This window comes from Schistocerca serialis, chromosome 2 (genome assembly GCF_023864345.2).
Source record: "Schistocerca serialis cubense isolate TAMUIC-IGC-003099 chromosome 2, iqSchSeri2.2, whole genome shotgun sequence".
In the NCBI taxonomy this organism is placed as follows: domain Eukaryota; kingdom Metazoa; phylum Arthropoda; class Insecta; order Orthoptera; family Acrididae; genus Schistocerca; species Schistocerca serialis.
The window spans coordinates 1,061,895,190-1,061,911,282 of NC_064639.1; the positions used below are offsets into that span (position 1 = coordinate 1,061,895,190).

A 16,093-nucleotide genomic window follows, 5' to 3' on the forward strand; every position below is an offset into this window, starting at 1 on the left:
TCCCCCTAAGGTAAGTCTTTCCGCTCCCGGGATTGGAATGACTCCTTACCCTCTCCCTTAAAACCCACTTCCTTTCATCTTTCCCTCTCCTTCCCTCTTTCCTGACGAAGCAACCGTTTGTTGCGAAAGCTAGAATTTTGTGTGTATGTATGTGTCTGTTTGTGTTTCTATCGACCTGCCAGCACTTTCATTTGGTAAGTCACATCATCTTTGTTTTTTATATATATATATATATATATATATATATATATATATATATATATACACACACACACACACACACACACACACACACACACACAGGGCTATTACAAATGATTGAAGCGATTTCATAAATTCACTGTAGCTCCATTCATTGACATATGCTCATGACACACTACAGATACGTAGAAAAACTCATAAAGTTTTGTTAGGCTGAAGCCGCACTTCAGGTTTCTGCCGCCAGAGCGCTCGAGAGCGCAGTGAGACAAAATGGCGACAGGAGCCGAGAAAGTGTATGTCGTGCTTGAAATGCACTCACATCAGTCAGTCATAACAGTGCAACGACACTTCAGGATGAAGTTCAACAAAGATCCACCAACTGCTAACTCCATTCGGCGATGGTATGCGCAGTTTAAAGCTTCTGGATGCCTCTGTAAGGGGAAATCAACGGGTCGGCCTGCAGTGAGCGAAGAAACGGTTGATCGCGTGCGGGCAAGTTTCACGCATACGGCCTGCAGTGAGCGAAGAAACGGTTGAACGCGTGCGGGCATGTTTCACGCATAGTGATGTGAAAGATTCAGTGTTTAAACCTCCTCTACCAAGAAACGTTCCAGAACTGCGAGCTCGCATCAACAATGCTTTTGAACTCATTGATGGGGACATGCTGCACCGAGTGTGGGAGGAACTTGATTATCGGCTTGATGTCTGCCGAATCACTAAAGGGGCACATATTGAATATTTGTGAATACCTAAAAAAGCTTTTGAGTTTTTGTATGTGTGTGCAAAGCATTGTGAAAATATCTCAAATAATAAAGTTATTGTAGAGCTGTGAAATCGCTTCAATCATTTGTAATAACCCTGTATATGGGGGGAGGGGGGGGGGGGGGGACAGCGTGCATTTGCACATGCAGTGTGCAATGAGAGGGGGAGAGTGAGTGTGGTGACTGTTTTATATGTGAAAATGTGAGATGGTTTATTATTATTAGTACTTGAAATGAATATTATGTGTTTCTATTTTCAGTGTACCTGATGTTTGGAAGAATGTCATGACAAATATGTCAGATTTCAAGGAATTAATCCCAGCATTTTATGACACAGACCAAGGAGGTGATTTTCTTGTGAATGGTTTTGGAATTAACTTCGGATATCGTCATGATGGTCAAAAAGTTGGTGATGTTCATCTTCCACCATGGGCAAATGGTAGATCCAGAGTCAAAGCTACTGAATGATTCATTTACTGAGATAATAAACTTGATAATTTTCACCTGTGCTGTGGGCTGTAATACATCATTTAATAGGATCTGCTCTTTAGGTCCACAACACTTTGTAAAGAAGATGAGAGAAGCTCTGGAGTCAGAATATGTGTCAAGAAACTTACACCATTGGATTGATTTGATATTTGGCTACAGGCAGACTGGCATAGAAGCAGAGAAAGCAAATAACTGTGAGTCATTTGTAGACTTTTTGTCTGTACACTTATACATTTAATGGTCATAGCATTATGACCACTTCACCAAACTGTAAACTCAACTTCATATAGTCATGTGATGTTTGTAACAACTCATGTGTGGCTTAATAGCAAATAGCAACAGTGCTATCCAATTAATGGGCAGTGGGCGTTTGAACAAAATGCAGAATGGTGAGTATTTATTGATGTTTGATAAAGGAGAATTTTGAGAGTTTATGTGACTGATACCTCAGTCTCACAGGTAATTGCACTTATTGATAAGGGGAACAATGCAACATTAGCACAGCTGCCAAAGTCAGCTAAAGATTACCACCTACAATGGATTAATAAATGAAGCAAGTGCAGGGTTCAGTGATTGGTATACACCAACATACATCACAATGTGAAGCATGGTTACATACAAATATGGTATCCATAAAGGAATGAACAAATTGTTTTTGTTTCCATGAGTTTCGTGCATCCAACAGTATTGCACTTTTTCTGAATGCCAATTGACATCTTAAGACAGGAACACACACAACCAATGCGAGCAAACTATGTAGGAGTAATAAGAGGATCACACCATAGAGATCTATGTACTATCAGAAATTATGTCTTTGAAACAAATCTGGCGGAGGAATAAAATATGTCACCAGTACAATGGTCTGTCAGCTATCACAGCTTTCAAACAGCTGTTTTAAATTTCTGATGAACTGTTTTTAGATAGTGATATCTTATATAAAATTTAGAATGAGAGAAGGCACTTTTGTCTCTGGAGAGTCTGTTGTAAGGAGATGGTAAACTCCTGCCTTCCTCTGACCTTTGAACTGACTTCTCCAGCTAGCTGTAGGGGATCTACAGTTTAATGTGAACTCTGAATCATAGTTCACCTCTACATTTTTAACATTAATGTATTGTTGCCAAGGGTGAAAGAATTTGTAAGTTACAGAAAAAAATCCTAGGACTGACTGGGAATCAGCCCTGGACCTCTACATTTGGTATCAAGACAGGCAGCAAATTTTTATGTTTTTATTTAGCTTTAATTAGTATTCTAAGACTGTGTTTGTAGATATTTGTAGGACAAGTCAGTTTCTCAGCAGACTGCATGCTTTTACAGTGGTTTGATCAAGACCACCAGTTAACACATGTACTTCCATTGGTTTTGGATATACAATCAGATGACTGTACTATTTTGAAGACAATACTACTCATAATTATTTATAATTGTAAAATTCTGATTGTTGTATTTTAGGTGTATTACAGTAATTGCACTTCGCTTCAAACTGCAGAAAAAAATCCTATCATAATTAAGCCAATGGACGTACATGATTTTAGTATGTACAAGGGGTATTCAGAAAATAAATTCTGATTGGCTGCGAAATGGAAACCACTGTGAAAATCAAAAATATTTTATTTGCGATAGATAGCTACAACTTCCAGCTACTTATCTACATAGTCACTGCACCAACTTAGACACTTTACATAGTGTTATACCAACTTTCCAAAACCCTTGTCATAGAAGGCAGTTGCCACTTGTTTCCTGCCAATTCTCTGTGCCCATTGTCTGCGCCAAAATGTTGTTGTTATAGCCAGTGGTTCATGTGAGCAGAGATGAAACTCGGAGGGAGTCAATTATGGGTAGTATTGTGGGTGATCAGACACTTCCCATTGAAAACGCTGCAGGAGCATCTTCATTGCCTATTCAGAATGCGGCTAAGAATTGTCTTTAAGAAGGAAATTCATAACAGTTATGTGGGCTGCATAGCTTCAGGAGAAATTTCTCACTAGGTCCTCTTACCTGGTGGGAGACACTGTTTTCTAGGCATCTTTACATGCTCACTGTGCATTCAAAATTGAAAAGAGTGATGTGATGGGGTTGACGGGTGTATTAGAGACAGTGCTTGACACATCTGTGCAGAGCTTCATGGGATTGTCACATTGGTTTCCATTTCGTGACTGGTCGGAACTTATTTTCCGAACAGCTCTCGTATTACAATAAATGGAATTATAACATGGATTGAGAACAGGCAACCACTCACAGAGAGATGAGACATGGATGTTGCATAGGCACATAAAGGTATCTGATATCAAATAACCACTGGCTTTCGTTCCTTCCTACTTTTTCTTACTTTTAGGTGCAGTTACCTGTTCTCATTTCCTGAATAGTTTCAATATGTAAAACAAAACAGCTTCACAGTTAATATGTATGTTATTTGCAGTGTTTTACTATCTGTGCTATGAAGGCGCTGTTGATTTGGATTCCATCAAAGACATAAATCAGAGACATGCATTAGAAGTACAAATAATGGAATTTGGTCAGATTCCTAAGCAAGTTTTTTCCCTGCCACATCCACAGCGAATTACTGGTATTCCACCGACCATCAAAGGAAACAGAGGTATTTTTCTAATTTAAACGTTATTTTTCTGCATTTTATTGATGAGATATCATCTCGATTGCAGAATGTGGATGCAAACAACACATACAGCAAGAAAACGTAGTTGTGATAAATTTATTCATGCTAGAATGTAACAAACAGACATATTAAACAATCAGAGATACTTATATGACTATATCATGGAAAGTATAGATTACTACTCACTGTATAGTGGAGATGTTGAGTAACACACAGGCACAATAAAAAAAACTGCTAAACAAGTAAGCTTGCAGCCAAAAGGTCTTCTGAATTGGACAGTATACATACACATTTGTGTAAATGCAACTCACAGGTGACCATTGTCTCTGGCTGCCAAGGCCAGACTGCAAGCAACAGCGCATGATAGAAGAAGCAGTCTGGGTGATGGGGATGAGGAGGCGGCTTGGGAGTGGATGGGGAGGGATAACAGGGTAGGAGTGAAGGATGTTAAAGTGGTACTTGTGGGAGCATACAGGGACAAGGTGAGGAGAGGGTAGGACAGCTAGGTGCAGTCAGGAGGTTAGATGAATGGTGGGGAGTGGAAAAGCAGAGAAGCAAAAAGACTGTGGGTGCATTAGTGGAATAGAAGGCTGTGTAGTGCTGTTGTGGGACCAGCAATACACAGCCTTCTATTCCAACAATGCACCCACAGTGTTTTTACTTCTCTCTTTTTCTGCTCCCTGCTCCCCCTCCCCCCCCCCCCCCCCGCCCCAAATCCTCCATCCCTTCATCTAACCTCTCAACTGCATCTAGCTGTCCTACCCTCTCCCCAACTCATCACTGTATGCTCCCACAAGCAGCACTTTACTGACCCTCAACCCAATCCCGCTATTCCTCCCTCTCCCCTCCCCAGCCTCCTCCTTACCCCACTGTTTAGATTGCTTCTCCCATTGGTGCAATAGAACAGTTTATCTGTGGCATGACTGGTACTCTTATATCTAAAGGTGACTAATTGTGTGTTTTTTAAATAAATGATCATTGTTATTTTTAAATCATTTTTATATTTTTATGAATATTTTCTGTTTTCACATCAAAGTTAAAAAACTTATTTTTCAGAATAAATTATAATTTTGTGATTATTTACAAAACTTCATTTCTTTCATAACAGAGCATAACAGTTGTCAGCAAGACAAAGTTAACAGCACTGCAGAATGCCCAATTTGGGGGAATATGGATAGGTTGAGTATAGCAAGCACATTCCAATCACACAAAGAAGCAGTAAGTGCTGTGGCAATAGCTGAATCCAAGGAATTTGTTGTATCTGTGGGGCAAGATTCACTATTAAAAATGTACACCGTGGCTGAGAAACGACAAGTCAGGAGTGTTGCATTATCAGAAATGGCATTGTCTTCCTGTGTCATTCTCCCAGATGACAAAACGCTCCTTGTTGGCTCATGGGATAATAATGTGTATGTATTACATAAAATATTTTCAGTTGTGATACAAATTACTGTATTAAGACCGTGCAATTACTTTAGAAAGTTGTAATCGTATATTTTATTAGTCTTAATTATCATTTTCCGTGAAGTCAGAGTGGAATTTTTTATAGGTTTAAATATGTGCTGACTGTAGGTGTAAGTATGTATATATTTACTAATGTGTGTCAGCTGTACTGCATATTTTATGCATTCTAATACAGCAGCTGATCTATGAGCTCAAAATTTGGAGCCTTGTTTGTGTCTCTGCGTATTCTTCTTTACTACTTAGTGCTAGATTGTTTTATGGTTAATGTTATCTCTCTGTTGAAGAGATGGTCGACATTCAGAAAGAGAAAAAGAGTCTTATCTTGCATAAAAAGGTGATTATGCAGAATTATGAAGTTGAAGTATCACATTGTGAGAACTGAGAACTTGTCTGAAGGACATATAAAAACTGTTACATATTCCCTTGCATTATATCTCTTTATTAAAGCTTCATTTCTTTGTGTATGACACACACAAGATCTATTCAAGAACCATATACTGATGAGCCAAAGTGTTATGAGCACAGACCACTGCAAAATTGAATGGCACCTGGTGGTATTGTGAGCACATGACATGGTAAGTCAGTTATGTAAGTGAGGAGAAATGAATGGAGAACCATTCTAGCAGTGATCATACAATGTAAGCTTTCACGGCCGGTATTGTCTTCACTTAAAACTTCCGGGCTGATAGGCCGTGGTCGAAGTGTAAAACTCTCTCCTGACGTTTCGTCTCCGACTGCGGGAGACGTCCTCGGAGGTAAAGCACTTTACCTCCGAGGATGTCTCCCGCAGTCGGAGACGAAACAGGAGAGAGTTTTATACTTCGACCATGGCCTATCAGCCCGGGAGTTCCCCCCAGGGGGTCCACAACTCTCTTGTGGATACGTGCGTAGCGAGCACGGGACCCCGAGCTAATGTGACCCTCCTTCCTTTCCGGGCTGCATACCTCCCTTTTCCTCATCCTTTCCTATCCCCCATCTTCACCCCCCCCCCCCCCCCCTCCCCTCACCTCTGGCTCTTTCCTTCCCTTTCTCCCCCTCTGGGAGTATGTTTTGTGCCTACGTCCGGAGACGGGCGCTCAAAATTGTAACACATTCTTCGCTTTCTCTGCTTGCATGTCTTCATCCTTCCTTTGTCCTTCTCTTTTCCTTACCTCTTCTATTTACCCTTTTCTCCGCTGCAGCGTTTGGGACCTCTCTTGTTTCCTTTCTCTTTCTTTGTTTTTCCCTTTCTCTTTCTTCCTCCCTGTGTGTGTCTGAAGGCCAACCCACGCATTTTCATGCGTAGCCAGTGATGGGGTAACGCATAATTCCCCGCCTCGGGTAGACAGGTAGGACACGTACGTACCCCATGGTAACGGTCAGGCCCAGGGAGGGGTGATTACCCAAGCTGATACCTTCTGAAAGTGCCGATTGGTCCCTCCGTCCGTTTCTCGGGAGGTGTGACCTGAGGTGTGAACAATCACCTAAGGCGGGAGTGCCCTCAGAGAGGGCCCCCACAAGGGAGGAGCACGCCATCAGAGATGCCGATAATCATGGGGGATACTTCCGCAATGGTTTCCTCATCTTCCACTACGTCTGCTCACAAGCGTAACTTCACTGAGTCTCAGCCACAGACAGTTCTTCTATCGTTGCCACAGTTCCTTGTTGTTTTTCGGTCTGACGAAGGTCACGACTTCTCCACAGTCAACCCTTTCATTATTCAGAAAGGTGTCGACGCAATTGCAGGTCCTGTAAAGTCTTGTTCCAGATTACAGAGTGGCACCTTGTTGTTAGAAACAGTCAGTGCCCTCCAGGCATAAAAATTGCTGCATACGTCACTGCTTCACACCTTCCCTGTCTGGGTGGAAGCGCACCGCACTTTAAATTCCTCACATGGAGTCATTTATACACGCTCCCTCGACGGATTGTCTGATGAGGAAATTCAACACTACCTGTCTGACCAGGGTGTAACGGCTGTTCATAGAGTCATGAAAAGGGTTGACACGAACATCGTTCCAACCCGTACTGTCTTCTTGACATTTGACAGAGTTCAACTCCCATCGAAAATAAAAGCCAGCTATGAGATAATTTCCGTTCGCCCCTACGTCCCAAACCCTACACGTTGCTATCGGTGCCAGCGGTTCAATTAAACCAGCCAGTCCTGTTCCAACCTGGCCAAATGTGTTATGTGTGGCAAGGATGCCCACGAGGGTGCTTGTCCTCCTCCATCCCCTCGTTGCATCAACTGTATGGGTGACCACACTGCTTCCTCTCGAGATTGCCCCATTTTTAAAGATGAAAAGCTCATTCAGGAAATCAGAGTGAAGGTAAAGGTGTCGACCTTTGCTGCTCGAAAATTATTCGCCAGTCGAAAGCCCACTGTGCCTCAGACAGGAAAATACAGCACTGTCCTTGCCTCTCCTCAGCGAACAAAGGAGGCGGCCACGCAGACTTGTGATCTCACCTTTAGTGACACGGTCGTCAGATCGGCCATCGCAGAGATCGCCCGTTCAACCTCCCCACTTTCGCCTGCTCATTCTATGGATCACCCTTCATCGGATTCTGCTAAATCTCAGTCCCAAAAGTCAGACACCCAGACTTCCAAAAAAGAGCATACTCATGAAGATTTTTTACGTACCACAACTTCACAACCATCGGTTCCTCCTTCATCTAAACATCATGTGTCCAAGAAGGCTAATAAGAAACCCAGTTCCTCTCCTCCGTCACGGCATGTCTTATCTACAGCACCACCTGGCGGTAACCGCCCTCGGATGTCTTCTGTGTCACCGAGGTGCACTGCTGGTGGCCGATCAACCGGCCAATCGCTGGTGGCAGGAGCTGCTCCTGAACAACCTATGGATCAGGATCTTCTGCCTTCGGCTGAGTGCCGTTCCACGCTGTCGGTCGCAAGCTCTGAGCAGTCGTTGAGTTGATCGCAACCTTGGTCACATTCTTCCATTTTCTGTCCACCCTATGTCCATTATCCATTGGAATATCCGCGGCATTCGAGCCAATCGGGATGAATTGACGATCCTCTTACGATCCTACTCGCCCGTCATCTTCTGTCTTCAGGAAACAAAGCTGTGTCCCCATGACCACTTTTGTTTTCCCCCATTTTCAGTCAGTCTGATTTGATCTCACCTCTGTTGAAGGCACTCCAGCACATGGAGGACTCATGATTCTTCTCCATAATACTCTCCATTATCACCCAATCCCCTTAAACACTTCCTTCCAAGCAGTCGCTGTCCGTCTTTCCCTTTCTGGATACACCTTCTCTTTGTACTGTATACATTCCATCGTCCAGATCAATGGCACGAGCTGATCTCCTTCATCTTCTTGGTCAGCTTCCACCCCCCTATTTGCTGGTTGGGGACTTCAATACCCACCACCCACTTTGGGGATCTCCACATCCTTGTCCGCATGGCTCACTATTGCTAGACGTCTTCCACCAAGTGGATCTTGTTTGCCTCAACACTGGGGACCCAACATTTTTGTCTGCCTCCACGACAAATTTCTCTCATTTGGACCTTTCGGTCGGTACTGTTCCGCTAGCTCGGCGCTTCGAATGGTTCTCCCTTGCTGATACACACTCAAGTGACCACTTTCCATGTGTCCTTCGATTGCAGCCACAACTGCCATATATGTGCCCGAGACACTGGAAGTTTGCCCAAGGCGATTGGACACTTTTTTCGTCTCTAGCGACATTCGATGACCGTCACTTTCCTAGCATCGACGATGAGGTCACTCATATTACAGACGTTATTCTTACAGCTGCGGAACGTTCAATACCTCGCACCTCCGAATTGCCCCGGCGCCCCCCAGTTCCTTGGTGGAACGAGGCATGCCATGACGCAATTCGTGACCGGCGACGTGCTCTTCACATTTTCAGACACCATCCTACATTGGCCAACTGTATCCGCTATAAGCAGTTACGTGCGCAGTGCCGTCGCGTCATCCGCGATAGCAAGAAGGCAAGCTGGGACTTCTTTACTAGCTCATTTAACACCTTCACTCGCTCCTCGGAAGTTTGGAGTCGGATTCAACGGTTATCAGGCGCACCTAGTTTCTCCCCGGTCTCTGGGCTCACTGTCGCGCATGATACATTAGTGGACCCCATCCCAATTTCTAACTTTACTGAGATTTCGAGCTCTTCAAATTACCCGCCAGCGTTTCTCCCGAAGAAACGTGCAGCAGAAGTGCGACCTCTTGCTTTCTCCTCTCAAAATCGCGAAAGCTACAATACTGTTTTCTCCATGCAGGAACTCCAACATGCACTCTCTTCTTCTCGTTCCTCCACCCCAGGACTGGATGGTATCCACATCCGAATGTTGCTGCATTTATCATACCATAGTCTGCGTTACCTCCTTTGCCTTTATAATCGAATTTGGACCGACAGTACTTTTCCCAGACGATGCCGGGAAGCTATCGTCGTTCCTGTTCCGAAACCTGGAAAGGACAAACATCTTCCCTCTAGCTATCGGCCCATTTCTCTCACGGGTAGTGTATGTAAGGTTTTGGAGTGTATGGTGGATTGCCGTTTAGCTTGGTGCCTGGAGTCCCGCAGTCTTTTAACACGGTATCCTTCGCACTATGCACAGGTGGGGTCTACGTGGTCGCCTGCCCCTTTTTATTGATTCCTTTTTAAGAGATCGAAAGTTTAGGGTACGTGTGGGTTCCGTATTGTCTGACGTCTTCCTCCAGGAGAACGGAGTGCCTCAGGGCTCCGTCTTGAGCGTAGCCCTTTTTGCCATAGCGATCAATCCAATTATGGATTGCATTTCACCTAATGTCTCTGGCTCTTTTTGTCGATGACTTCGCGATCTCTACTGCAGTGCCCAGAGAACATGCCTCCTGGAGTGCTGCCTTCAGCGTTGTCTAGACAGCATATACTCATGGAGTGTGGCAAATGGCTTCCGGTTCTCTGAAGAGAAGATGGTTTGCATCAACTTTTGGTGATATAAAGCGTTCCTTCCACCATCCTTACATCTCGGTCCCGTTGTTCTCCCATTCGTGGAAACAACTCGGTTTCAAGGGCTCACACTGGACAGGAAACTTCGTTGGTCTCCGCACGTCTCTTATTTGGCTGCCCGTTTTACACGTTCCCTTACTGTCCTCAGAGTTCTTAGTGGTTCATCTTGGGGAGCAGATCGCACTGTCCTGCTTCGCTTGTATCAGTCCATAGTCCGATCGAAGCTGTATTATTGGAGCCTCATCCACTCGTCTGCTCGGCCATCCCTCTTACGCCGTCTCAACTCCATCCACCATTGGGGGTTACGTCTTGCGACCGGAGCATTCTACACTAGTCCCGTCGAGAGTCTTTATGCTGAAGCTGCCGAATTACCATTGACCTACCGGCGCGACGTACTGCTTTGTCGGTATGCCTGCCGGCTGTTGTCAATACCTGACCACCCCTCTTATCAGTCCTTCTTTGCTGATTCTCTCGACCGTCAGTATGGGTTGTATGTCTCTGCCCTGCTGCCCCCTGGAGTCCGCTTTCGTCGCCTGCTTCGACAATTGGATTTTGCCCTCCCTACCACCTTCAGAGAGGGTGAGAGCCCGACACCACCTTGGCTCCAGACTCCGGTTCATATTTATCTCGACCTCAGCTCGCTCCTGAAGGAGGGTACTCCGGCTGCAGTGTATTGCTCACGGTTTGTCGAACTTCGTGCGCGACTTGCCAGTCACACCTTTATTTACACTGATGGCTCCAAAACTGACGATGGTGTCGGCTGTGCCTTTGTCGTCGGGGCCATCACTTTTAAATACCGGCTCCTCGACCAGTGTTCCAGCTTTACGGCCGAGCTTTTTGCTCTCTATCAGGCCTTGAGTTTTACTAGATTCTATGTGCTCTAACAATTGTGACTGGGCACTAATGACCTCAGTAGTTGAGCGCCCTTAAACCCCAACCAAAAAAAAAAGTCTTTTAACACCTGCCCAATGCGGTTTCCGAAAGCATCGTTCTGCAGTTGACCATCTTGTTGCTCTCTCCACTTATATCATGAACAATTTTCTCCGGAAACGCCAAACAGTAGCAATATTTTTTGATCTGGAGAGAGCATATGATACCTGTTGGAGGACAGGCATCCTCCGCTCACTGTTTCCTTGGGGCTTTCGTGGTCGGTTGCCCCTTTTTCTTCGCGAATTTATGGCAGAGCGCACATTTAAAGTGCGGGTGAACACTACTCTCTCCCGTACTTTCTCCCAAGAAAACGGGGTACCCCAGGGCTCCGTGCTAAGTGTTGTACTGTTTGCCATTGCCATAAATCCAATTATGGATTGTCTCCTTCCTGATGTCTCGGGCTCCCTCTTTGTGGACGATTTTGTGATCTACTACAGCTCTCAACAGACCAGCCTTCTTGAACGACATCTTCAAGGCTGTCTCGATCGCCTCCACTCTTGGAGCATCGAAACAGGCTTCCGCTTTTCTCCCAGTAAGACCGTTTGTGTTAATTTTTGGCATCGTACAGAGTTTCTTCCACCTTCCTTACATCTAGGACCTGTCAACCTTCCATTTTCGGACGTCGCTAAATTCTTGGGTCTTATGTTTGACAGAAAACTGTGCTGGTCCACCCACATTTCCTATCTTTCGGCTCGCTGTCTGCGATCCCTCAACACCCTCCGTGTCCTGAATGGTACCTCCTGGGGAGCGGACCAAGTGGTCCTTCTCCGCCTCTATCGCGCCTTAGTGCGCTCGAAATTGGACTATGGAAGCATAGTTTACTCCTCTGCTCGGCCGTCTATTCTTCGGCGTCTCGACTCTATCCACCACCGTGGATTACGTTTAGTGTCTGGAGCTTTTTACACCAGCCCTGTGGAAAACCTTTATGCTGAGACTGCTGAACCTCCGCTGTCCAATCGGCCAGCTGTCCTTCTAAGTCGTTATGCTAGCCATTTGTCTTCCATGCCTGCTAATCTGGCCCATGACATTTTTTTCGACGCCTCCTTGCATTTAGGGTATGCAGGCCGCCCTTCCTCCCTACTACCACCGGGAGTCCACTTCCATCAACTGCTCCATTCTCTTTCCTTCCGCTTTGCTAAAACTTTCTTGACAACTTGGGGTACAGCACCGCCTTGGCTCCGTCCCCGGACCTGCCTCCTCCGTGATCTTTGTCAGTTTGCCAAGGATGGTACCCCTTCACTTGTTTATCGTCGGGCATTTTCTGCTCTATGCGCACAAATGAAGGATGCCACATTTATTTACACTTATGGCTCAAAAGCATCGTTAGGTGTAGGGAGTGCCTATATTGTTGGCAACACCCCAAATTGATTTCGGCTTCCCGACCAGTGTTCGGTTTGTACTGCGGAGCTTTATGCTGTTCTCCAGGCTGTCCATTACATCCGTCGCCATCAGCGGATACAGTATGTTATCTCTTCAGATTCTCTCAGCTCTCTCTTCAGTCTCCAAGCTCTCTACCCTGTCCACCCTCTGGTCCACCGGATTCAGGACTGCCTACGCTTTCTCCACTTGGGGGGCGTCTCGGTGCGTTCCTCTTGATCCCAGGACACGTTGGTATCTGTGGAAATGAGGCGGCCGATATAGCAGCCAAGGCTGCAGTCTCTCTTCTTCGGCCAGCTATTCGCACGATTCCCTTCGCCGATCTACGGAGTGTTTTATGTCGTCGTGTTGTTCTTTTATGGCATGCACATTGGTCGACACTTCCCCATAATAAATTGCGGGATGTGAAAGCTCTTCCCTGTGCTTGGACCTCTTCCGCGTCGTCGGGAGGAGGTAATTTTAACTAGACTCCGGATAGGGCACTGTCTTTTTAGCCATCAACATCTTTTAAGCGGCGATCCTCCCCCACTCTGTCCCCACTGCTCTCAGCTGTGGACGGTAAGACACCTTTTACTTGAGTGCCCCTATTTTACTCCATTACGCGCCCGTCTACGGCTGTCGCCTGAAATATTGTCCATTTTAGCAGATGGCACGCGCTCAGCTGATCGCGTTCTCGAGTTTATTAGTGCCAGTGAGATGACGATAGTCATTTAAAGTTCTTTTCAGGGACAACCAACCCCTTTCTGTAGTGGTTTTTTAAGCTTTCCTTCTGCTTTTAGTTTCTCCAATTTTTTGAGTTTCGTTCCCATTGCTGCTTGTTTCCATTTTCGTTTTTTACCTTTTCCTAAGTCACAAACCAGGCGCTAATGACCATAGCAGTTTTGCGCAAAAAAAAAAAAAAAAAAAAAAAAAAAAAAAAAAAAAAAAAAAATAGATGAAAGTTTTAAGTGAAGACATTCTAGCAGTGATACAGGCAGCAAATGGGACAATCCACTGGCATAAGTGACTTTGACAAAGGGCATTTTTTAATGTAATTGGATAGATAAAAAAATCTGCTCACCAAGCAGCTGGAGAACATGAATATAAAGGCACTGAAATTTGCACAGAGGGAGACTGTTATAGTCTAGTACCTTGGAATGAGCATCTTGGAAATAGCAAAGGTGATCAGCTGTTTGTATTCTACTATCATGAGCATCTATACAAAGTGGTTGAGGGACTGTTAAACAATGAGTGGACAGCATGATGTTGGACATGGAGATTTAGGCTTGCCTGTTGTGTAAAGCAGGTTAAGCAACGATCTGTGACAGACGTGATGATGCAAAGTACAGTGTTGGTGCTGGAACAAGTGTTTTGAAGCACACCTTCAACACACGTTGTTAACATAAGGCTCCACAGTATATATCCCCTTCAGGTTTCTATCTTGACCTGACAACATCCTCAGTTACAATTACAGTAGGTACAGGATCATCAAGATTTGACCTAGGAGCAATAGAAAGGTATTATCTGATTGGATGACTCACATTTATTGTTATGCCAGGTTGTTGCTCATGTCTAGATACTGCATTGTCCAGGTGAATGGCTGCCCAAAAAATACACCATATCGCGGACAAAGCCCAGTTGGGGCAGTATTATGCCATAGGGGACATTCACCTGGTCTTCCATGGGAGCTGTGGTACTAACTGAAGGCACCATGACAGCTTTGGACAAATTGCACATTATTATGCATCACCTGCATCCCTTTGTGCTTGATGACTTTCCGAATAGCCGTGGCATCTACTAACAGGATGTCTGTCCATCTGACAAGACCAGGATCTTGCTACAGTTGTTGGAGGAGCATGATAATGATCTCATATTGACATCACAGCTACCAGATTTGCCTGACCTAAACCCAATGGTATACATCTAAGACACTACCAGGTGCCAGTTGCATGCCCACAAACCACCAGCCTGTAATTTACTTGCAGTATGTGAACCATGCATAAACTTTTGGCACCACATATTTCCATAAAGCTGTCAAGGACTTGTTGAATCCATGCCATGCAGTATTACAGCCCACAGGCTGACCAACATTCTATTAAACTGGTGGTCATAATGTTTTGGCTCATCGGTGTCTGTTACACTACTTAGCTCCTGAGCTACGTAGGTGGACTTATTTTAAACCTTTCAAAGCATATACTGTGGTTATTGAAAATATTATGATAAAATGTTTTGACACACTGGGACTTCAACTATTGACACTTAATTTTTAGAAACAGTCCTACACCACTTGATCCTCCTGGGTACACAAATTTTATCTTATGGCAATGAAAAGTCATTTCTTGATTATAAATAATGAAACGTAATAACTTGCTGTATGGCTGAGGATTTGTGTGATTTATGGGTGTACACTCAAGACTTCAAATGTTGCTAACATTGAAATTATGTCCTCCTTTAGAGGACTGTCCGCAATTCCGGCACACTGTAGCTGGCCAGTACACTTTAATTGTGCAGGTATATTTATTTGTATGGGTATGAAATTTCCCTTGGTAACTATCTTGGTACTGTGTAGAAGCCAAATTCTCTGTGGGATCTATTCTCCAAGAGGTGCTAATCATACAGCATTGTTGGAGCGTATCTATGGAACCTGAAAAGAAAGATGATGAGCCAATGACAAATTTAAAGCTCATAGTTGGTCCATGATACGTGCTTTGATAGTTCAAATTGTGGAATGCAGAACATAGAAAGCAGATTTCAGCACATGCGTGGTGCTTCAGCATACAGTTTTAACATGTCATACAATCCGTTATTTACTTGTTGTTGCAATATACGTGTGACATGAAATAAATATTGCCACAAACAACACTGAGTACTATTTAGGTTTTTAGTGTGATGCATCTTATTGCTATTCTCCTGAGAAGATAAAATTCAACTCATATTGTTTTACACTCTTTTATTACAAAATCTGTGCAGTTGTAGTCAAATGTCATTTGCCACTGTGCTAAAATGATCTACAAATGAAAACTTTTGGAGCAGCATTTTTCATATTATCTATGACTGCAGTGCTCTACATTATAAATAAAATTCTGCAACTAGATCTTTGCTCTGCAAGACACCTTATGTTGTACGACAGAGGATACTTCCTTTAACACCATCATTTTTTTCCTTCCCTATTCCATATTTTAACAGTTGTCAAAGAGCCTTTGTGTAACTTCAGATTTCTCTGATTTTACAATCATGGTCACTTCATGGGATGTAAGTGGGAGGAAGTAATATGTGGATGGACTCTTCTTGAAATTTGTATTCTTGCAAGTTTAACAGTAAATCTTTCTGTGA

General features: G+C 44.2%; 1 protein-coding gene across 1 annotated transcript in view; it reads left to right on the forward strand.

The window, feature by feature from the left end:
* Positions 1-16,093, forward strand: part of LOC126458511 (protein FAN-like) — a 209,785-nt gene that overhangs the window by 104,464 nt on the left and 89,228 nt on the right. Inside the window, exons 10-13 of the mRNA XM_050095606.1 lie at positions 1,223-1,401; positions 1,514-1,645; positions 3,868-4,044; positions 5,171-5,471. Coding sequence (XP_049951563.1) covers positions 1,223-1,401; positions 1,514-1,645; positions 3,868-4,044; positions 5,171-5,471 — 789 coding nt within the window. The remainder of the gene's footprint in view (positions 1-1,222; positions 1,402-1,513; positions 1,646-3,867; positions 4,045-5,170; positions 5,472-16,093) is intronic.